General features: G+C 41.2%; 1 protein-coding gene across 4 annotated transcripts in view; it reads left to right on the forward strand.

The window, feature by feature from the left end:
* Positions 1–23,179, forward strand: part of GAB2 (GRB2 associated binding protein 2) — a 195,239-nt gene that overhangs the window by 134,177 nt on the left and 37,883 nt on the right. For 3 of the 4 annotated variants that reach the window (XR_008619564.1, XM_024131629.3, XM_028500967.2), the window contains exon 2: positions 10,869–11,169. Coding sequence is in view for 3 of the 4 variants with exons in the window: in XM_024131629.3 (XP_023987397.1) it covers positions 10,869–11,169 (301 nt within the window). In the remaining variant the exon portion in view is untranslated. Of the gene's footprint in view, positions 1–10,523; positions 10,542–10,868; positions 11,170–23,179 lie in introns of those variants that run through there. The other variant, XM_028500968.2, reaches the window with a different exon arrangement.

The following is a 23,179-nucleotide window of genomic DNA, read 5'->3' on the forward strand; positions in this document are numbered from 1 at the left end:
GGTTTTTTTCTCCATAGCACTGCCGTATCACCTTTTTCTTAAATCTAGTGACGATGTATGTAGGGGTCTGTTTCAGGATTCTTCTGTTCCATTGGCCTATTAGTCTATCTTTTAGCCTCTGCTTTTAGGCTTTCCTCCTAGTGGCTAACATTGGTTACACCCAAATGGCCCTGGTAGTGGAAAGTAAAATGTATTAGTTATTTATTGCAGGATAACAAAGTACCCCAAAGCTTACTGGCTTAAAAGAGCAATAAATGTTTATTATTTCATGTGGTTTCTGTGATTCAGCAATTTAGGAGCAATTTAGTTTGGTGGATTTGGCTCAGTGTCTCTCATGAAATTGCAGTCAAAAGTGCCTATAGCTGCAGTCATCTTGACTGGGGCTGACAGATCTGCTTCTAAGAATGGCTCTTTTTCATATCTGTCAGGAGGCCTTAGTTCTTCACCTTGTGCATTCCTCCTTAGTACTGCTTGAGTGTCCTTACAACATGGCAGCTGATCCAAAGGAGAACAAGAAAGAAGCTGCAGTGTCTTTTATGGCTTATCCTTGGAAGTCGCACACTTTCATTTATGCAGTATCCTATTGTTCATCCTTATTCTGAATGAGAGGGACTACATAAGGCTACACTGGGAAATGGATTCATTAGGGGCTATCTTGGAGTCTGGCTACTACACAGAAAAATAGGAGAAGCTGGCTGGTACCTTATTTATTTGTTTGTTTCCCCAAGGCAGAGACTCATGTCTGCTATTACAGTGAAGATTTCCTAGAGCTGACAGGTAGCTCGATAGGTTTAGAAATTCTGGTGACTCTTAGTTCACTCCATTTTGTGCCCTCGTGCTCAGGGATCTGAACTCTAAAGTTTATTTATATTTTCATGTGATTCCTTAAGAGTCCATCTCCATCCCTGAGTGGGAAAGATTGAGGACAACTGGGTCTGGTTATAGTCATTCGCCAACTATGAACCTTTCTCTCCATGATCTTTACTTCTCTTCTATGAACTTTCTAATTCTCTTGTGGATAAGTTTTTTTTTTAATTAAAGTTTTTATTTTGAGATAATTTTGGATTCACATGTAGTCATAAAAATAATAGAGATCCCAAGTACCCTCTACCAGTTTCCGCCCAGTGGTAACATCTTCCAAAACTGTGCTACAGTATCACAACAAAGATGTTGGTATTGTTACAATCAAGATCCAGAACATTTCCATCACCACAAGGATCTTTCATACTGCTGTCCTATAGCCACACCCACTTCTATCCCAGTCCATCCCTCTCCTTAACCACTGACAGCCACTAATCTGTTGTCCATTCCTAAATTCTGTCATTTCAAGAATGCTCTATAAGTGGGATCACACATTATGTAACTTTCTGGGATTGGCTCTGACAAGATTCAGCATAATTCTCTGGAGATTCATTCAGGATTTTGCATGTGTCAATACTTTGTTCCTTTTTTTATTGCTGAGTAGTGTTCTATGGTGTGGAAGTACCACAGTTTATTTACCACTTACCCATTGAAGGACATCTGGATTGTTCCCGTTTGGAACTATTGTAAATAAAACTTACGTAAACATTCATTTACAAGTTTTCGTATGAATATGAATCTTCATTTCTCTGGGATAAATGCCCAGGAGTAAAATTGCTGAGTCATATAGCAGTTGCATGTTTAGTTTTTTAAGAAGCTGCCAAACTGTTTTCCAGAGTGGCTATATCCTTTTAGAGTCTCACCAGCAATGTTTGAGTGACCCATTTTCTCTGCCTCATTACCAGCATTTTGCGTTGTTACAACTTTTTTTTTTTTTTCACCATTCTGATAGGTCTGTGATAATATCTCTTTGTGGTTTTGTGTTTTCCGAATGGCTAATGATATTGAACACCTTTTCATCTGCTTATTTTCTATCTGCATATGCTCTTCAGTGAAATGTCCCTTCATATCTTTTGCCCATGTCCTAATTGGTTTGTTTCCCTTTTTAAACTATTGAGTGTTGGGAATTCTTTATATGTTCTCCATATTCTCTTTTGTCAAATATGTGGTTGGCAAATATTTTCTCCCACTCTGTAGCTTATCTTTTCAGCCTCTTAACTGTCTTTTGCAGAGCAAAAGTTTTGAATTTCAGTGAAGTCTAATTTATAAATTTTTCCTTTTATGGATTATGGTTTTGGTGTCTAGTCTAAGAGCTCTTCACCTAGCCCTAGATCCCAAAGATTTCCTCCAATTTTTTCTAAATGTTTTATAGCTTTACATTTAAGTCCATGATTCATTTGGAGTTCATTTTTGTATAAGGTGTGAGGCTTAGATTGATGTTCATTTCCACCCCCCCCATGGATGCCCAGTTGCTTCTGCACCATTTGTTGAAAAGGCCATCTTTCCTCCACTGAATTGCTTTTTCACCTTGGTCAGAAATCAGTTGAGCATATTTGGGTAGGTCTATTTCTGGGTTTCCTGTTTTATTCCATTGTTCCTATGTGTATGTCCCTCTACCGGTATCACATGGTCTTGATTTCTGTAGCTATACAATAATTATTGAAATCTAGTGGACTTGTTTCCCCACTTTTATCTTCTTTTTAAAAGTTGTTTTAGCTATTGTACTTTCTTTGCCTTTCCATATCTGTTTGTTTTTTGGTTTTTGGTGTTTTTTTTTTTGTGGTACGCGGGCCTCCCACCGCTGTGGCCTCCCCCGTTGTGCTGTGCTCCGGACGCGCAGGCTCAGCAGCCATGGCCCACGGGCCCAGCTGCTCCGTGGCATGTGGGATCCTCCCGGACCAGGGCACAAACCCGCGTCCCCTGCATCTATTTTCTCCCACTCTGTAGCTTATCTTTTCAGCCTCTTAACTGTCTTTTGCAGAGCAAAAGTTTTGAATTTCAGTGAAGTCTAATTTATAAATTTTTCCTTTTATGGATTATGGTTTTGGTGTCTAGTCTAAGAGCTCTTCACCTAGCCCTAGATCCCAAAGATTTCCTCCAATTTTTTCTAAATGTTTTATAGCTTTACATTTAAGTCCATGATTCATTTGGAGTTCATTTTTGTATAAGGTGTGAGGCTTAGATTGATGTTCATTTCCACCCCCCCCCATGGATGCCCAGTTGCTTCTGCACCATTTGTTGAAAAGGCCATCTTGCCTCCACTGAATTGCTTTTTCACCTTGGTCAGAAATCAGTTGAGCATATTTGGGTAGGTCTATTTCTGGGTTTCCTGTTTTATTCCATTGTTCCTATGTGTATGTCCCTCTACCGGTATCACATGGTCTTGATTTCTGTAGCTATACAATAATTATTGAAATCTAGTGGACTTGTTTCCCCACTTTTATCTTCTTTTTAAAAGTTGTTTTAGCTATTGTACTTTCTTTGCCTTTCCATATCTGTTTGTTTTTTGGTTTTTGGTGTTTTTTTTTTTGTGGTACGCGGGCCTCCCACCGCTGTGGCCTCCCCCGTTGTGCTGTGCTCCGGACGCGCAGGCTCAGCAGCCATGGCCCACGGGCCCAGCTGCTCCGTGGCATGTGGGATCCTCCCGGACCAGGGCACAAACCCGCGTCCCCTGCATCGGCAGGCGGACTCTCAACCACTGCGCCACCAGGGAAGCCCTCCATATATGTTTTAGAATAATTTTGTCTACATCCTTAAAAACTCTTGCTGGGATTTTGATAGAAATTGTATTAAATCTGAACATCAGTTTGGAGAGATGTACTATGTTGTGTCTTCCAATCCGTGAACATGGTGTGCCTCTCCATTTAGGTTTTTTAAAATTTCTTTTATCAGCATTGTATCGTTTTCAGCATACATGTCCTGAACATGTTTTGTTAGATTCACACCTCTTTCATTTAAAAAAAAATGATTATAAATGGCATTGTGTTTTTATTGTGTTTTTATTTTCTATGCCCATGTGTTTATTTGCTAGTATACAGGAGCAAATCAATTTTTGTATGTTCATCTTGTCAAGCATACCTTGGAGATATTGCAAGTTTAATTCCAGACCACCACAGTAAAGCAAATACTGCAATAAAGCGAGTCATATGAACTTTTTGGTTTCCTGGTATATATAAAGGTTATGTTTACACCATACTGTAGTCTATTAGTGTGCAATAGCATTATGTCTAAAAAACTATATAATACCTTAATTTAAAAATATTGCTAAAAAATGCTAACCATCATCTGAGCCTTCATCAGATCACTGATCACAGATTACCATAACAAATATAATCATAATGAAAAAGTTTGAAATAGTGCAAGAATTACCAAAACGTGACACAGAGACACAAAGTGAGCAAATGCTGTTGAAAAATGGTGCCAATAGATTTGCTTGACAGAGGGTTGCCATAAACCTTCAATTTGTATAATAATGCAATGTCCACAAAGCATAATAAAGCAACATGCAGTACAATGAGGTACTCCTGTATTTTGTGACCTTGCCAGACTCACTTATTTGTCCCAGGAGTTTTTTCCTAAATTCCTTGGGATTTTCTATGTGGACCATCATGTCATACAAATAGGGACAATTTTTTTCTTCCTTTTCAATCTGTATGCCTTTTTAAAAATTGAGATACAATTAATGTACAGTATTATATAAGATACAGGTGTACAACATAATGCTTCACAATTTTTAAAGGTTATGCTCCATTTATAGTTATTATAAAATATTGGCTATACTCACTGTGTTGTACAATATATCCTTGTAGCTTATTTATTTTTTATGTAATAGTTTATACCTCTTAATCCCTGCCCCCTATCTTGCCCCTACCCACTTCCCTCTCCCAAGTGGTAACCACTAGTTTGTTCTCTATATCTGTGAGTCTGTTTCCTTTTTGTTATATTCACTAGTTTGTTTTATTTTAGATTCCACACATAAGTGATACCATGCAGTATTTGTCTTTCTCTGACTTATTTCACTTAGCATAATGCCCTCTAAATCCATCAATCTGTATGCCTTTTATATCCATTTCTTGCTTTATTTCCCTGACTAGAACTTCAGCACTATGTTGAATAAGAGTGGTGAGAGCAGACATCCTTGCCTTGTTCCTGATCTTAGGGGGAAAGCATTCAGCCTTTCAATATGAAGTGTAATGTTGGTGTTGGTCTTTTGTTGATGCTCTTTATCAGATTGAGGAAGTTCCCCCTCTCTTCCTATTGTTTTGAGTTTTTATCATGAATGGGTGTTGAAATGTGTCATATGATTTTTTGCATTGATTGATAGGACCATGTGGTTTTTCTCCTTTAGCTTATTACTGTGGTTGATTACACTGATTGATTTTTTTTAATATTGAATCAATTTTACATCTTTGGAATAAACTCCACTTGGTCATGTTATATAATTCTTTTTATATCTTGCTGAATTCTGTTTGTATTTTACATTTAAGTCCGTGATCCATTTTGAGTCAATTTTTGTAGGAGATTTTGTACAGATGTAAGAACAGTCCTGAAGAAGCTTTCCCCTTAAGAACATATTCAGGACTCAAGTTCCTGTATTTCTCCTTGCATTACGTGTCAGTACTCCAGCAGTAATTTTTCATTTCTATATCATGGGGTACTTTCAAGCTGAAGTGCCCAGACTGCTTTATAAATATTTATTACAGGGTCCTGAACTCATCAAAATGAAGGGAACAAGATGCTGAAAAACTCACGTCATAGAGAATCCACAGCATACCTTTACCTTATTCTCTTTTCTGTAATCCTCTTCTTTGTCCTCCTTTCCTACTTCCTACTGTGAAAGCTTACTTTTTAAATTACATTTATTAGTTTGGATAAATGAATACATTGATTGAATGAAAAAAAAAAAGTCAACAGATCTTTACTGAGTTCCCATATAGGCTAAGTACTCTGCCGAGTAACTGTTGGCCACACAGAACCCTAACATCAAGATGCTCGGAGCTTAAAGGGGAGGAAGACATATGAGAAATTGAAATGTCAAAGATGAGTGAAGAAATGCCACAGAAAGCACAGGTTATTAAGGGAACAAGAGACAGGAGCACCAGCTCTATGGGAAGTTAGTAAAGGCCTTCCAGGAGAAGTGATATTTAACCTGGCACTAAGAAAATATAGGAATTTTCCAGATAGATGAGGTGAGGTGAAAGGCATTCTAGGAAGAAACGTCAGCTTGTGCACAGACATGAAGTCATGCAATTATGTGGCACATTTGGAGAATAATAAGTAACCTGTTATGTACCTGTAATTTCTGTAAGACCAGGAATTCATGCTGTATCCTCAGCATCTAGGATGATGCCTGTAGCTTAGTAAGCACTAAATAAATATTTGTTGGATGGATGGATGGCAGGAAGGAAACATAAATGAGACCAGGGAGATAAGAGAGGTTCAGTGATAAAGAGCCTTGCTTAGTAAATGCCTACCATGAAGACTGAAAGAGGTATAGGAGGAGATTTTATTCATCGTCTACTTGGGAAGAAACAACAAATACTAAAATATCTGTAATATGTTCTGAAAAAAAAATGACATGACGTGAAAAGTACATTAAAAGTGTTATGATGGTTCAGAGGAAATAGAGGTCCATTTCACCTGAGGGGATCAGAGAAGTTGTCTTTGGAGCTAGACTCTTTGGAGTTGCTTATACTTAGTTCTGAATTGTATGGTTCCCCCAAAAACACATACGTGAAGTTGGAGCAGAGAGTGTTGTGGCAGAAGAGCGATGTGAATTTGGAACTAGACTAGATGGCTTTGCCTGCTCTCTCATAAATTTATCAGCATTTTGTAGGCAGCCATTTATCAGCCTGCACCACTTCTTGCAAGCGGAACCTGACAGGCTCCGATGTTATCTGTAGCAAACACCTTTTTCTTGTTTATGAGAGTGTCTGCGTGTGTGTTTATGCTTGCACCTGCACACCAGTGATTTGAAGGCAGCTCTTTCTACAGAGACAAGCACTAAAGGGGGATACATCAACTGAAACACAAGCTTCAATACCTTTTAAAAATGCACCTTGCTACCCACACACTTTCATTATATGCATGCACGCACACACACAGATGCACACAGAGTTCTGTAAGTAGTGGCCTGGGCAAGATTTTAGGTGACTAAGGTAGATGGTACTTATATTTATTTCCTCAGCTCTATCCTATACCTTAATCTTCACTTCCACCAAGGCTCATCAGGCACCATTTATATCCCCATGACCTTCTAGATTCTGTAAGGAGTTCATGTAAGAAAATGATTCATTAATTAATCCAATACATACTAATTGATAACCACCTATGTGCCAGGCACTGTTCTAAACACTGAGGATGCAGCATGGGATAAAAAGAACCAATCCCTGCCCTCTTGCAGTTTACATTCTGGGAGGTGGGTAGAATCAACAAAAATGTGGTGTTTTAGGTGGTGTAAGTGCTAGTGAGATCAGTATAGCAGAGTAAGCGGGAGACTCTGAGGGTTGGGTGGTCAGGAAAACAGTCTGTCCAGTAATGTGACACTTGAGTAGTGACTTGAAGGACAAAATAAGCAATGGGACTGTCTGGGGCAGGAGTATTCCAGGCAGAGGGAACAGCCAGAGCAAAGACCCCGAGGCAGGATTGTGTGGCCAGTGTGGCAAGAGCAGAATGGCAAGGTGGCGAGTGGCAGGAGGTAAGGAGAGTTGTGGAATGAGGGACTGTCATACTAGGCCCACTGGCCATTGTGAGGACTTTGGCTTTTACTCTGAGTGAGACAGAAAGCCAGTGGAGACTTGGTGCAGAGAAGTGGCATGCTCTGATTTGCATTAGCATCCGTGTTGAGAGTAGATTGCAAGATGAAAGCATAGAAGCAGGAAGACGACCAAATGGTGGACTCAGTCAAGTGAGTTAACAGTGGAGGTGTGGAGGAGTGACCAGGTCGTAGATGTATTTTGAACTGTTCGGACCAACAGGATTTGCTGTTGGGTTAGATGTGGAGTGGGAAAGAAAGGAGTTGATGATGACCTCAAGATTTGTGGTCTGAGCAACTGGAAGGCTGGAGCTGCTTGTAACTGAGATGAGAAAGATTGCAGGAAGAACAGGCTTGGAGGATATCAAGAGCTCAGTTTTGAGCACCTTAAGTTTGAGATGCCTATTAGTGAGGAGTTGAATATAAGACTCTAGAGTTCAATAGACTGGTCTGGGCTGGAGATATAAATTTAGGAATTGCGGCAGTTAGATGGCTTGCAAAGCTGTAAAATGGAATAAAATAACCTAGGAAGTGGGTATAGAAAGAGAAGAGTCTGAGAACTGAGCACTGGGGCATTCCAACATTTAGAGATCAGGGAGATGAGAAGGAGCCAGCACTGGAGACTGAAAAAGAGAGGCCAGGGAGGTAGGAAAATTGAGAGTGAGCCCTGAAGCCAAGTGAAGAAAGTGCTTCAAAGAGAAGGGAATAATCAACTGTTATCAGATGTTCCTGAGAGATCAAGTGAAATGCAAATGTTGCTTTAGCAGCATTGAAGTCTTTAAGACCTCTGCTGAGTTATTTTAGTGGGGGGGTGGGGGGAGCCGGGGGAAGCCTGATTAGATTGCTTCCAAGAAAAGAATGGGAGGAGAGGAAACAATGATTAGTACTATAGAAAACTCTTTGAGGTTATACTGTACAGAGGAGCAGAAAACTGGGCCATTGCTGGAAGGGAATGTGGGATCAAGTCAAGCTTTTCATTTTTTTTTCTTAGTTGGGAGAAGTTGGGGTCCTGATGGGAATGATCCTAGGAGGGAGGGAAAATGCAGTGATTCCAGAGATACAGTGATGTCCACATGTAGGTGAGAGGGGATGCTCAAGTGGAAGAAGGTTGGCCTTAGACTGGGTAAACTGTCCATGCTCCTTAGTAACAAACTACTTTGCTACAAATGCGGACAGATTGGTAAATTTGGTGATAGAACATGTGTAGATTCTCTTTTGCTTGCTTGTATTTTCTCATACCAAAGAGTAGAGGTGTTGGAGGTTTAAAGAGAGGGAAGTTCGGGACTTCCCTGGTGGCACACCAGTTAAGAATCCGCCTGCCGGGCTTCCCTGGTGGCGCAGTGGTTGAGAGTCCGCCTGCCGATGCAGGGGACACGGGTTCGTGCTCCGGTCCGGGAAGATTCCCACATGCCACAGAGTGGCTGGGTCCATGAGCCATGGCCGCTGGGCCTGCGCGTCCGGAGCCTGTGCTCCGCAACAGGAGAGGCCACAACAGTGAGAGGCCTATGTACCACAAAAAAAAAAAAAAAAAAAAAAAAGGCCTGCCTATGCAGGGGACATGGGTTTGAGCCCTGGTCCGGGAGGATCCCACATGCCACAGAACAACTAAGCCCATGCTCAACAACTACTGAGCCTGCGCTCTAGAGCCCGCGAGCCACAACGACTGAGCCCGCGAGCCACAACTACTGAAGCCCGCATGCCTAGAGCCTGTGCTCCACAGCGAGAGAAGCCACCGCAATGAGAAGTCCGCACACCGCAACGAAGAGTAGCCCCTGCTCGCTGCAACTAGAGAAAGCCCGCGTGCAACAACGAGGACCCAATGCAGCCAAAAAAATAAATAAATAAATAAATTTTTAAAATAAAATTTAAAAATAAAGAGAGAGAAGTTCAAAGACTGTTGCCAAAGAGCAAGAGAAAATCATGGACCAGGTAAATGTAGTAGGACTGTCAGGCAGCATAAGGGCTCACTTGAATTTAAAGTGAGAGCAGCCAACGTAGTTGTATGATTTTCTCCAACTACATACAACTGAATGGGAACAGGCAGAGAAGGATGAGCATTAGACTTAGCCAGGGGTTGTGGTTTCCCAGATAAAGGAGAGGAATGGAGAAAAAAAAGCAAGGGAATGATGATAATGATGGATCACAGGAGCAAGTTAGGTAGGGAGGGAAGTGAGGACAGGGATAGAAGGTGAGAGTGCAAGGTGGCAGGATTAACGGAGTGAAGGTCCCAGTAGGATGTAACGAATTGTGATGACAGTCTGATCCTTGGCATTTGCAGTGCTTTAGGGTTGTATACATAGTGCTTTGTGTGTGTTTGCATAATATAAACCCTATAAGGTAGGTAGGACAGGTGGTGGTGATGTTGACTCTCATTCTATAGATGAAGCAAGATCCAAAGAAGTAAATAACTTTATCTAAAAATCACACATTAAGTCAGTGGTAAAGCATAGACTCAACCCAAGGCTCTATTTTATATGTGATGTCTTTTTACCACTTTGTGTGGTGTCTGCTCACAGATTACTCAGTCTCATTGAAGAGATGGAATGTAGAAGACAACGTAAGGGAATATGTAATCTAGTGTTAAATTCTATAGTATGACAGGATGTAAGGCATTTATTCATTCAATAATGTGTATTGAGTACTTAGTGTGTGCAGGGCTCTATTATAAGTACTAGGGATATAGCAGTGAATGAGATGGGGGAAATCCTGAAGTTATGTGCTTCAGAGAAGTTTTAGAACGGTTTCTGTGTGATTCTTCCAAGGCATCATGATTTGGTAAAAAGCACAGTGTACTGAAAGTTAGGAAACTTGTTTCTCTGCTACTTGCTACGTGTGACATTGTGGCTTCAACTCACCGTGTCTTATTGGAGGACCCCATCCATAAACTGAGATGTTACAGTTTTGCAAGTTCCACCCTGACTAAAAGGTGAATCTGAGTCTGTATTCTAGCTTAATGGAATAATTGCTCTAAAGTGTTTTAGTCCTCATCAGACTTCCTGATCTAAAAAGTGGGAATGCCACATCTCATCTCATAGTGATAAGACCCTGTTTCCATAGTGAAATGCTGCACTAACATGCATTCTAGTCATCCTTCATTTTTGAAACTCTGCGGAAATATGAAAGGGAGATAGAGGCCATGCTCATCCTGCAGGTGCAACAGTCCTCACCCTTAACCTGGTGACATCTGAGGACCTGTGAAAAGCTTTGAAGTAACTAATGACTTTCCACCCTCTTCTTACTCCTTCCTGTTCAGGCCTGGAAGAAACGCTGGTTTATCCTGCGGAGTGGGCGGATGAGCGGTGACCCAGATGTTCTGGAATACTACAAGAATGATCACTCCAAGAAGCCCCTGCGCGTCATTAACCTGAACTTCTGCGAGCAGGTGGATGCAGGCCTGACCTTCAACAAGAAGGAGCTGCAGGATAGTTTTGTGTTTGACATCAAGACCAGCGAGCGCACCTTTTACCTGGTGGCCGAGACGGAGGAGGACATGAATAAGTGGGTCCAGAGCATCTGCCAGATCTGTGGCTTCAATCAGGCGGAGGAGAGCACAGGTATGGAACAAACACGACGTTTCCTGGGAGGGGCTGGGAAGTTGGGGCTAGGATGATGGCCTTCACATTCCTTGAACCAGGAGAACAACCTGTAGCTAAAGGCTTTCCTTTAGCAGAGGAGTAATAGGCAAAGGGTAAGAGTGTGAAGGGGTTAGCCAAATATTAGAGGGCCTCCTAGCACTAAATATGATCAAATGGGAAACAGATATGTTGGGGTTATGATGAAGGGGTTATCAAGTGGGAAACAGATAGGTTGGGGTTATGGTGAAGCTCAAGGTACTTGATGGTGTTTCTTCAAGTACCTCCATGCCACCACGTTTCTCAGGTCTGCACCTTTCTCCCCTTCCCTCAACTCTCTAGCTCTTTGTGCCCTGTTAACTGTCAGCCATCCCATAGGGCAACTCACACCTTTATCCCTTCTCTGATCCATCTCTGTCCGTTCCTGCCATCTATTTCAGACCATCCTGCACAGTTATCCTTGCCACTTTTTTTTGGCAGGGGGAGGTTTGGGATCCCTTGTGATTATTATTGATGTATAATCCAGTGTTCATTATATTTACTTGGGAAGGGACAGTCAAGGGGGGGAAATTCTGATTTGTGTTGGGTTTTGTTAACCTTCAAAAAAAAAGGGTAGCTCAGCTTTTTAAAATAAGTTTTAAATTGCAGAAATGTTCTTTGACATTTGTTGGGGCTCATCCTCAACTCTGGGATGATTGAGGAGTAGGGTTTTTTTGAGGCGGATGGAGAGCCTAAATTAGTAGTTTCCTGGACCTGGTTACATATCAGAAGTGGAAGAACATTTTTTAAATGCTGATGCCAAGGACCCATATCAAATCAGTTAACTAAGAACCTCAGAGGTGGGACCCAGGCATTAGTGTCTTTTGAAAACTTCATTCTAAGTAGCAAGGGTCTGGGGCTCAGCATCCATTTTCTGTACATAAATGAAGGCCTCATACAGTCTCTGATTCATATACCTGTTTTCTAAATTTTTTACAGCCCTTTAAAAACAAAAACCATTCCTAGCTCATCAGCAACATCATCCTCATCTAGGAATCTGTTAGAAATGCAAATTCTTGGGCCCCACTCCAGACTTACTGAATCAGAAACTCTGGGCGTGGAGCCCAGCAATCTGTGTTTTGATCAGCCTGCCAGGTGATCTGATGCACAGTTAAGTTTGAGAACCACTGGTTTAGATTCTTGCTGCTCAGAGTGGGGTTTGTGGACCAGCAGTGTCAACCTCTCCTGGTAACTTGTTAGAAATGCAGAAGACTTCCGCCCAGACTTACAGAATCAGAATCTGCATATATTTAAAACTTCTTATTCTGAAATACTGTTAGACTTACAGAAGAGTTGCAAAAATTGTACAGCAAGTTCCCATATATCTTTCATTCAGCTTTCCCTGATGTTAACATCTTGCTTAACCAGGTATAGTGGTCAACACTGAGCAGTTAACATTGATTGGTACAGTACTATTAACTGCAGTGTATTGGGATTTCACCTGTTTTTCACCAGTGTCTTTATTCTGTTCAGGATTCAATCCAGGATAGCACATTAGATTTGGTGGTTCTGTCTCTAGGGCTCCTCCAATGTGTGATGACAGTTCCTCAGTCTGTCTTGTCTTGTTTGACCTTGACACTTTTAAAGAGTACTGGTTAAGTATTTTGTAGAATGTCTCTCCATTTGGTGTTTTCTCATGATTAGATTGAAGTTTTGGGGAGACTACCACAGAGGTGATGTGCCTTTCTCTGCACGTTGTATCAGGGGGCACATGGTGTCAATATGTCTTATTACTGGTCATGTTAACCTTGATCACTTGATTAAGGTAGTATCTGCCAAGTTCCTCCACTGTAAAACTACTGTCTTTGCTTTTGTAATTAATAAATAGTTTGGAGGAAATACTTTAATCATGTGCAAATATCCAATTTCTCCTTAAACTTCTGCACACTAATTTTAGCATTTATCAGTGGATCATGTTTACAACCATTATTACTGTGGTATTCTAGTGAATTTTTCTGTTTCCCTCAGAATCCACATTTTATTAAGATCCCTAGGTGATTTGTATGCACGTTAAAGTTTGAGAAGCTCTGGTCTGGATTATTTGTCCACAAACCTGGTGGCTCATCAGAATCACCCTAAAAACTTTTATCTAACTTACAGGTACTAATTCAGTAGATCTGGCTTAGGGCTGAGGAATCAATAGTTTTAAGAGATTCCTCCTACAGAATGGGAGGAATTATTTCCAAATCATATCTGATGAGGGTCTAGTATCTAGAATATAAAAAGAATTCTTACAACTCAATAACAACAAGAAAAAGACAAATGAACTCATTTTAAAATGCGCAAAGGATCTGAATAGACATTTCTCCGGAGAAGATGTACAAATGACCAGTAAGCCCATGAAAAGATGTTGAACATCATTAATCATTAGGAAGATGCAAAGCAATACCACAAGCACTTCACACCCACTAGGATGGCTGTAATCAAAATATGGACAATGGCAACTGTTGGCAAGAATGTGGAGAAACATACATTGCTCATACATCCCACCTCATACATTGCTGGTGGGAAAGTAAAATGGTACAGCTACTGTAGAACACAGTGTGTCAGTTTTTTAAAACCTTAAACCTATGATCCAGCAATTCCACTCCTAGGCATATACTCAAGAGAAATGAAAACATGTTCACACAAAAATTTATAGACAAATGTTCATAGAAACGCTATTCATAATAACCAAAATGTGGACACAACCCAAATGTCCATGTGACAGAGTGCATGTGTAGTGAGCACTTTTAAGATCTACTCTCTTAGCAACTTTCAAGTATACATTTGTTACAGTATTGTTAACTATAGTCACCATGCTGTATATTATATCCCTAGGACTTATTCATTTTATAACTGGAAGTTTGTACCCTTTGATCCTTACCCATTTCCCCTGCCCCACCCTTGCCCCTGAAAACCACCAATCTATTCTCTGTTTCTATGAGTCTGGTTATTTTAGATTCTGCATATAAGTGAGACTATACAGTTTTTGTCCTTCTCTGTCTGACTTATTTCACTTAGCGTAATGTCCTGAAGGTTCATCCATGTTGTCACAAATGGTGAGATTACCTTCGTTTTATGGCTGAATTTTATATATATATATATATATATATACACATACACACTATATATATATGTGTGTGTGTGTGTGTATGTGTTTATAGAATGTGTGTGTGTGTGTGTGTGTGTGTATATATATATATATATATAATGTGATTTTTTAAATATATAGTCACATTTTCTTTATCCATTCATTCTTCAGTGGACCTTTAGGTTGTTTCCATGTCATGCCTACTGTAAGTAATGCTGAAATGAACATGAGGGAGCAGATATCTCTTCCAGATAGTAATTTCAATTCCTTCAGTGATATATCCAGAAGTGTTTTTTTGTTTTTTTTTGTTTTTTTTGTTTTTTTTTTTGTGGTACGCGGGCCTCTCACCGTTTTGGCCTCTACCGTTGCGGAGCACAGGCTCCGGACGCGCAGGCCCAGCGGCCATGGCTCACGGGCCCAGCCGCTCTGCGGCATGTGGGATCTTCCCGGACCAGGGCACAAACCCGCATCCCCTGCATCGGCAGGTGGACTCTCAACCACTGCGCCACCAGGGAAGCCCCGGTAGTTCTATTTTTAATTTTTTGCATAAAAGCCCATACTGTTTTGCATAGTGGCTGTACCAATTTATATTCCCACCTACAGTGCACAAGGGTTCCCTTTTCTCCACATCTCTGCACAGGCTTACCTCATATCTTTTTGACAATAGCTATTTAACAGGTGTGAAATGATATCTCATTGTGGTTTTGATTTGATTTGATTTACATTTCCCTGATGATTAGTGATGTTGAGTACCTTTTCAGGTAGCTGTTTGCCATTTCAATATCTTCTTTGGAAAAAGGTCTATTCAGGTTCTTTGCCCATTTTTTAATCAGGTTATTTGAGTTTTTGCTATTGAGTTATATGAGTTCCTTATATATTTTTGATATTAATCCCTTATCAGATATGAAGTTTACAAATATTTTCTCCCATTCCTTAGGTTGCCTTTTCATTTTATTGATTGTTTCTTTTGCTGTGCAGAAGCTTTTTAGTTTAATGTAGTCCCACTTATTTACTTTTGCCTTTCTTGCTTGTGCTTTTGGTGTCATATCCAAAAAATCATTGCCAAGACCAGTGTCAACTTTTCCTCTGTGTTTTCTTTTAGGATTTTTATGGTTTCAGGTCTTACATCTTTTATCCATTTCAAGTTAATTTTTATGCTTTGTGTAAGATAGGGTTTTTTTGTTTGTTTTATTTATTTTGTGCTGCATTGGGTCTTTGTTGCTACACGTGGGCTTTCTCTAGTTGCGGTGAGTGGGGGCTACTCTTTGTTGCGGCGCGCAGGCTTCTCACTGCGGTGGCTTCTCTTGTTGCGGAACATGGGCTCTAGGCTCATGGGCTTCAGTAGTTGTGGCACGCAGGCTCAGTAGTTGAGGCTCGCGGGCTCTAGAGCGCAGACTCAGTAGTTGTGGCATACAGGCTTAGTAGCTCCGCAGCATGTGGAATCTTCCTGGCCAGGGCTCGAGCTCATGTCCCCTGCATCGGCAGGCAGATTTTTAACGACTGCACCACCAGGGAAGTCCTAAGATAGGGTTTTTGTTTTTTATTTATTTTAACATCTTTATTGGAGTATAATTGCTTTACAATGGTGTGTTAGTTTCTGCTTTATAACAAAGTGAATCAGCTATACATATACATATGTCCCCATATCCCCTCCCTCTTGTGTCTCCCTCCCACTCTCCCTATCCCACCCCTCAAGGTGGTCACAAAGCACCAAGCTGATCTCCCTGTGCTATGCAGCTGCTTGCCACTAGCTATCTACTTTGGTAATATATATAAGTCCATGCCACTCTCTTACTTTGTCCCAGCTTACCTTTCCCCCTCCCCGTGTCCTCAAGTCCATTCTCTACATCTGCGTCTTTATTCCTGTCCTGCCCCTAGGTTCTTCATAACCATTTTTTTCTTTAGATTCCATATATATGTGTTAGCATATGGTATTTGTTTTTCTCTTTCTGACTTACTTCACTCTGTATGACAGACTCTAGGTCCATCCACCTCACTACAAATAACTCAGTTTTGTTTCTTTCTATGGCTGAGTCCATTGTATATATGTACCACATCTTCTTTATCCATTCATCTGTCAGTGGACACTTAGGTTGCTTCCATGTCCTGGCTATTGTAAATAGAGCTGCAAGGAACATTTTGGTACATGACTCTTTTTGAATTATGGTCTTCTCAGGGTATATGCCCAGTAGTGGGATTGCTGGGTCGTATGGTAGTTCTTTTTTTAGTTTTTAAGGAACCTCCATAGTGGCTGTACCAAGATAGGGTTTTAATTCCATTCTTTTGCATGTGAATATCCAGTTTTCCCAACACCATTTTTAAAATTTATTTATTTATTTAGGCTCCACTGGGTCTTAGTTGTGGCATGAGGGATCTTTTAGTTGCATCATGCGGACTTCTTAGTTGCAGCATGGGGACTCTTAGTTGTGGCATGCATGCAGGATCTAGTTCCCCACCCAGGGATTGAACCCAGGCCCCCTGCACTGGGAGTGTGGAGTCCTACCCACTGGAACATCAGGGAAGTCCCCCAACACAGTTTATTGAAAAGACTTTTCTCCTTTGAGTATTTTTGGCTCCCTTGTCAAATAATGACCATATATTGGGGCTCTCTATTCTGTTCCTTTTGTCTATGTGTCTGTTTTTGTGCCAGTACCATACTGTTTTGATTACTATAGCTTTGTAATATACTTTGACATCAGGGAGTGTGATACCTCCAACTTTGTTCTTCTTTCTCCAAATTGCTTTGGCTATTTGGCATCTTTTGTGGTTTCATATGAATTTTAGGATTGTTTTTTCTATTTCTGTAAAAATGCCATTGGAATCTTGATAGGAATTGCACTCAGTGTATAGATGGTTTTGCATAGTATGGACATTTTAACAATGTAAATTCTTCAAATCCATGAACACAAGATACCTTTCCACTTATTTGTGTTGAAGTTCTTAATTTTTGATCATGGAGCCCTGCATTTTCAGTTTGTATTGGGCTCTGCAAATTATGTAGCTAATTGTGCCTGGACTAGATGTCCTGCCCTAGGAATTATGTGATCTTCCTTGAGGAAGGATTATGAGCCCCCATTTTACTCTTAAGTTCTTTGGTATAATTTTTGCTTCCTGTGCGGAACTTTTTGTTTTCCCCCCAAAATCTTTGTTATTTTAGGCTTTATGGATTTTTTTTTTGTTTTTCATTTTATTTTATTCCTGATAAAGAAATAAAATACTCATGCAAAAAAGAGAAGAAAATAAGAAAGGAATTTTTTTAAAGTGGGAGAAAGAACCCATAGACCCCCTAGTCTCAAAGCTTTCATAAATGTGAGAAATAAGTCCAAGGAATACGTCAGCTTTTTAGGAAATAGGTATAATGGGGTGGAGGAGGAACCAGAAAGCAAATTGCTTTTAAGTGAACCATTCCCTTGTGGGATTAGAGATGTTCCTACCAAGAAAAACATATCCTTGAGATGTAGCAAAAATTACTCTTGGTGCAAATATTAAAATCACATATTTAAAAAATAATTATTGTCTGAATCCCTACTTTTACTATATAGAATTTAAGTATAATTCAAATTCAAATATGTAGAACTACATCATCTGGGCTTGCTTTGTTTGGTGGGAATATTTATTTGTTCATTCATATCATACATTGTTCATTTACTTTCATTCATCAAATTTTTATGGAGCACTCATTCTATGAGAGTCCCTGTCATAATCACTGAGGCTACAGACTATAAAGATGAACCATAGAGTTCCAGCCCTCAGACATCATAGTCTGGTGGAGGGGACAGACATAACCAGACAGCCACAGGGAAATTCTGTAACAGAGGCATCACCAAGGATGGAGGCACCAGCCCATGCACCACCATCTCAGTGAGGGAAGAAAAGTAGAAGTATTAAGGGGGTGACAAATAATCAAGTCAGTATTTTTCAACAGATTTGTCTATTAAACAGTATATTCCCTTTAACTTTTAACTTCTTTTTTAAGGGATTATTTTATTAGATGTCTAGTAGTTTAATTACCAGAGCAAGGGTATTATTTGTCTCTGATAGAGGTTTAGGATTTTTTGTGAGATCTTTCTGATGAAGACAAATGGCCTTTTCTTCCCTCTCATACGAGAATCTGGTATGTAAAAAGATTGATTCAGCCACATAATAGGTTAAGTTGTAATTTAGAAGCTGTCTTGAAAGTATATATAGTATATCTATAAAACCCTCAGGTAAGGAATGAGAGATTAATCACCCAAGTCAGTGTTTCTTTTCACTGAGAATCAGGATCTGAGGAAAAGAAGAAAGGAAGTTAATATTTGACTACCTACTTTTGCTTAAGTACTTTATTTCATTTAATCACTTTTATCAACTGTTTCTATTTTTTTCAAATAAAGAAACTGAGTGCTCTTTCTTCCCTGCCTAGCACTCCAGGACTAAAACTCTTCTCTGAACCCAGCTTTGGCTGGGTTCAGATGGGCTATCCAACTCTCATCTGCCTGAGATTCTTCCTAAATACAACGCTGCTCTCCTTTTGCTGAGGCTTGTTGAGAACAATCCAGTCACCTGGGTGTTAGCGTCAGCACCTGCCTTATGTGAGGAGCATCCACTGATATCTAACCTTCAATGGCCACAAAAGGAAATTATAGGAGCTGTGTATTGAGCATCTACTCTATGTAAAATAGGGACTTTACATAAATTCTCACTAAAAATTCATAGTAATCCTTTGAGGTAGCAACAATTTTGACTCAAGGTCACAGCTAGAAAATGATGGAGCCAGGATTCTAGTCTAACCTAGGTCTGACTTTGCATTATAATATGCTGTCTCTTTGTCCTGGACCTCCTGGAATATGAAAATCTGCCAGAACTAAGCCCCGATATTTTTGCCCCTGTGGACACCATGTATTAGATTGGAAGCACTCCTTGACCCCTTCCACCAGAGTCCTACAGCTGGCTCAGGTTTCCCTCCTCACCAATCCATATTGCTGAAATCCTTGGGCTCGAATATTCCAAGAATTTAGTAACTTGTAGAGCTTTAATCCAGCCATTAGGCTGGATTGGTGAGTCTGTAGGCTGGGGACGAGGAAGCCTGAACTCACATCACAACTCTGGGATGATATGAACAAGTCACTTGACTGAGGTTTGAGTTTCCTTTCTTCAAATAGAGAGAAAATCCTCTTTTCACTCAATAATTCTGCTTCTCTATGGGTTCATCAACGCAGACCTTAGACCACTGGCAGCCCCTCAAGTTTCATATTTCCCAAAGGAATATTCACATTGTATTCTATGTAGAGGTATCTCCTGGAGCTGTGCAGTCCATACCCCTGCTTGCTGTTGGTCCTGTAGAAATTTCTTCCCATGGGGAGCTTCCTTCAAGCAGATACTCCTTTTTTCCTTTCTTTTCGTAAAAGAGTTGTGATGGGACCCGTAAAAAAAAAACTTGTGTTTTTCACTTTCAGCTGGAAGCGGTTCTATAGCAGATGGAGTCTTTTTTTAATTCTTCTTGCCACCCCCAGCTTCTTCTTTCTGCTGCCACTCTCCAATTCCTCACGTATTCCAGCCAAAAATGCCTAGGATAAAACCTGTCTAGGATCAAGACCAGACCAGGAGTGACACTGAGTTTGAATATCGACACAAGGGTGGAAGAAACAGCCTCCTGATAGAGAACTCTTTCCAAAAGGAAACCAGGCACGATGCTCAGAAAGGAAAAGCAATTCTAAGAATGAATATCAAGATTTCATATCACATACATGGAGTTTGCTTGTTGTTTGTTTGGGAGGTGTGTGTGTGTACATGTACGCACAGGCAACAGTAAGAACCCCGCCTTCCTCTGGGAATCAAAATAGCCTTCAGTCCCCCAAGTCAGGGGGCAGAAAGCTGCTCTGAGCTGTGTTTACGAGCAGGCGGGTCCAAGTCCTCACATTTATGGCCCCGTCGTGGACAGCTGTCCCTGACCAGAGGTACCACACATAAAAAGAAGCAGCTCCCAGCACAGAGCATGGATGAATGATTCATGGGCTCAGGAGCCATCCACGGTTAGGAAAGCCCTCACCCCTTTGAATCCTCTAAGCTGAGGGCTTCTCCTTCCCACTCATCCCCTCCTTCCTCCCTCTATTCAGTAGCTGGTCCAGGACCTGCACAGCCCCTTACTCTAACGTGCACTCTGAAAGGCACCCTGGCTGCTGCTGTTTATTTGCTCTAGGATGTTGAATAAGTAACTCTGTCTCTTTGAGGTGTTATCATCTGTAAAATGGAGATTATGCTCCCTTGCAGAGGGGTTGGGAGGAAGCTGGGAAAATGTATAGGCGCACAATGTGAACAGTAGCTGCTTGTTTCTCTGCTTTCTGTGTCATACTTTTGGTGAAAATGATGATTTTTATATCTGTAGGTCAAGATGAACAGGATATGATTTAAGTATCTGGTGTTTTTAGAGAATTTTACGGTCTACACAACACTTATGCAGTCTCCTTTGCATATAAAGAAACAAAATAAGCTAGGCAGGGCTGCTAGCACTATTCCTATTGCACAAATAAGGAAGCTAAAGTTTAAAGGCACTGACATTGCCAGAAAGCAGTGTTGCCGGATCTAGAATCCAAGGCTTTTAACTCCATCCTAGGGCTGTATGCTCTAACTCCTCATTTATCCAAACCCCTTTTCACAGACCTGTGGCTGCTTGTAAATCACAAAATAGCCAGCAAGGAGGAGAAGCAAGACGTTGATATATCACTGAGAACTAAACATTAGGAAAGTAAAGTGCTGTCTATACATTAATATTAATCTCGGACGGCTAAATCAGCAAGATAACATGATCCATCTCAGAGCAGCCAACAAACTACTGTGAACTAAAGCTCAGGGAGTTTAGGTCACCAGAGCCCCGTTTGCAACTCTTGAAGATTTTGAAATTAAGGCCAGAGCCTCCTCCATATCCTGTCTATTATTGTAGCTTTTTCCCTTCTTGAACTCCCTGGCAGGAATTTCACAGTAGTTGCATGACTAACTCTATGGAAAGATGACCTCCCAGAGTTCCAACCGACTGTTCTTTATCTATTCCCCACCTTTTCTCTACTAAGATTTTGGGTGAGACTGCCCCCTACTTTAAATATTTTGTGAATATTTACACGTCTAGTAATCCATGAATTTCCCCAGTAACTCAACAGCAGAATTATTTTAAGTCCTGGCTCCCTTCCAGGATGAAACTATACCCACAGGTATGCGTTGGGGGAAATCTTCAACCTCCAGTGGAGGAACGTTTTCAGGGTCTTCAAACAGCTCCTTCCTCTCCACAGAGAATGATTGGTGCCTTAAAGGTCAGGACCCCTTATTCCAGCTGGACTTCTCACAGCAGGGAGGGCCGTGGTGGAGACAGGCAGTCCACTCAGGTGCCTTCTGATGACCTTGGTCCCTTCCCCCACTACCCCGGCGCAGTGAGTGGGAGTGCCGGGGAGAAGCTTGGGCGTGGAGGACCGTGGGGAGGAGAGAGGCCTTTCTTGGAGACCTGACCCTTTCTCTCTTCTCATTCCTGGGAGGAACTTTTCCTCCCTTGTTCCCTCCCCTACCTTTTGTTTTCTGGGTTTTTTTTTTTTTTAACTGAGGTCAGATCGCTCACTCCTCTGGGAGACCCTTGTTGGAAGCTTAGAGCAAATGTGGGAGGTGATAGGCAGCTTCTCCCCAGGCTTACACAGGTCCCTGGAGGAAAGAAGAACAGAGTGGAGACTGATCTGGGCCCCAGCCCAGAGGCGGAGGCTGCTCTCTGAATCACCCACCCTTTTTTTCCAGAGACAGCGGGGAAAATAAACATCCAGACCAGTTTCCAGCCAGATCTGAAATCCTCATGCCTTAAAAAAAAATTGGTATCCTAAATAGCCCTGAAATATCAGACCTTCCTCCTTAATCTTTTGTTTATTTGTTGTTTTTTTGTCTACAGCTGGGTCTTGTCACCCTGAGAGTAGGCTTTGAGTTGGGACACGAACTCTGTAAAATCCCCACAGACACTTTTGCATTGTCCTGGAACAGGCTTCAGCCCTGACCTGCAGCAAAGTCCAGACCCTCTGGAGGAGGAAAGGGAGACAGGGAGAAACCTGACCCTCTTCTTTTCATTCTAAGCCTTGATCCTCCTTCCTACTTTCCCTTGTATACCAGACACCCCCCCACACCGTCCCAGCCCGCCAGCGTAAAGTCTAATGTACCTGCCAAACCCACAGACTGTTAGAAATGAGAGTGTCTCATCCCAACTCCTCAACACCAGAAGCTTTGGATAGTTCCCCAGACGTCCCATGAGATGCTCCCCCTTTTTGGTTCTTTGAGTATTTCTAATTATCTCTAGTGAAGGCGGGTAATAAATTATTGTTGAATTGGTCCCAGACCAGATTCCAAAGCCCAAGGTAACTCTAATTTTTGGCTAAAGGTAGAATCAGGAGTTTGAATTTTGTGGTAAGGTCACCTTGGACCTCTGAAGCTCTTGATTATGATTAAACATCCAGTTATGTACAGTTCTGCATAGGATTCTGAACTCTGCAAAGGCCTTTGGACTCTACCTTCAAGTTGAGGCCCACCCTGCACGCCAGCATGGAGTCAGGGCTCTGGGATTCTTCACCCTTTTTGCTCAGTTCTGACCCTCATCTTGTGTGCGAGATAAGGTCAGCCCTGGAACTTTGCCTACTTTTCCTATTCTTGAGCCATTTCCCTGTTAACCTGACTGTCATATCAAATGCCACCTAGGACTAGACCCCATCCTGCTTTTTTTTTTTTTAATTTATTTTTTTAACATCTTTATTGGAGTATAACTGTTTTACAATAGTGTGTTAGTTTCTCCTTTACAACAAAGTGAATCAGTTATACATATACATATGTTCCCATATCCCTTCCCTCTTGCGTCTCCCTCCCTCCCACCCCCCCTATCCCACC

The sequence above is a fragment of the Physeter macrocephalus genome, chromosome 16 (assembly GCF_002837175.3).
Source record: "Physeter macrocephalus isolate SW-GA chromosome 16, ASM283717v5, whole genome shotgun sequence".
NCBI lineage: Eukaryota > Metazoa > Chordata > Mammalia > Artiodactyla > Physeteridae > Physeter > Physeter macrocephalus.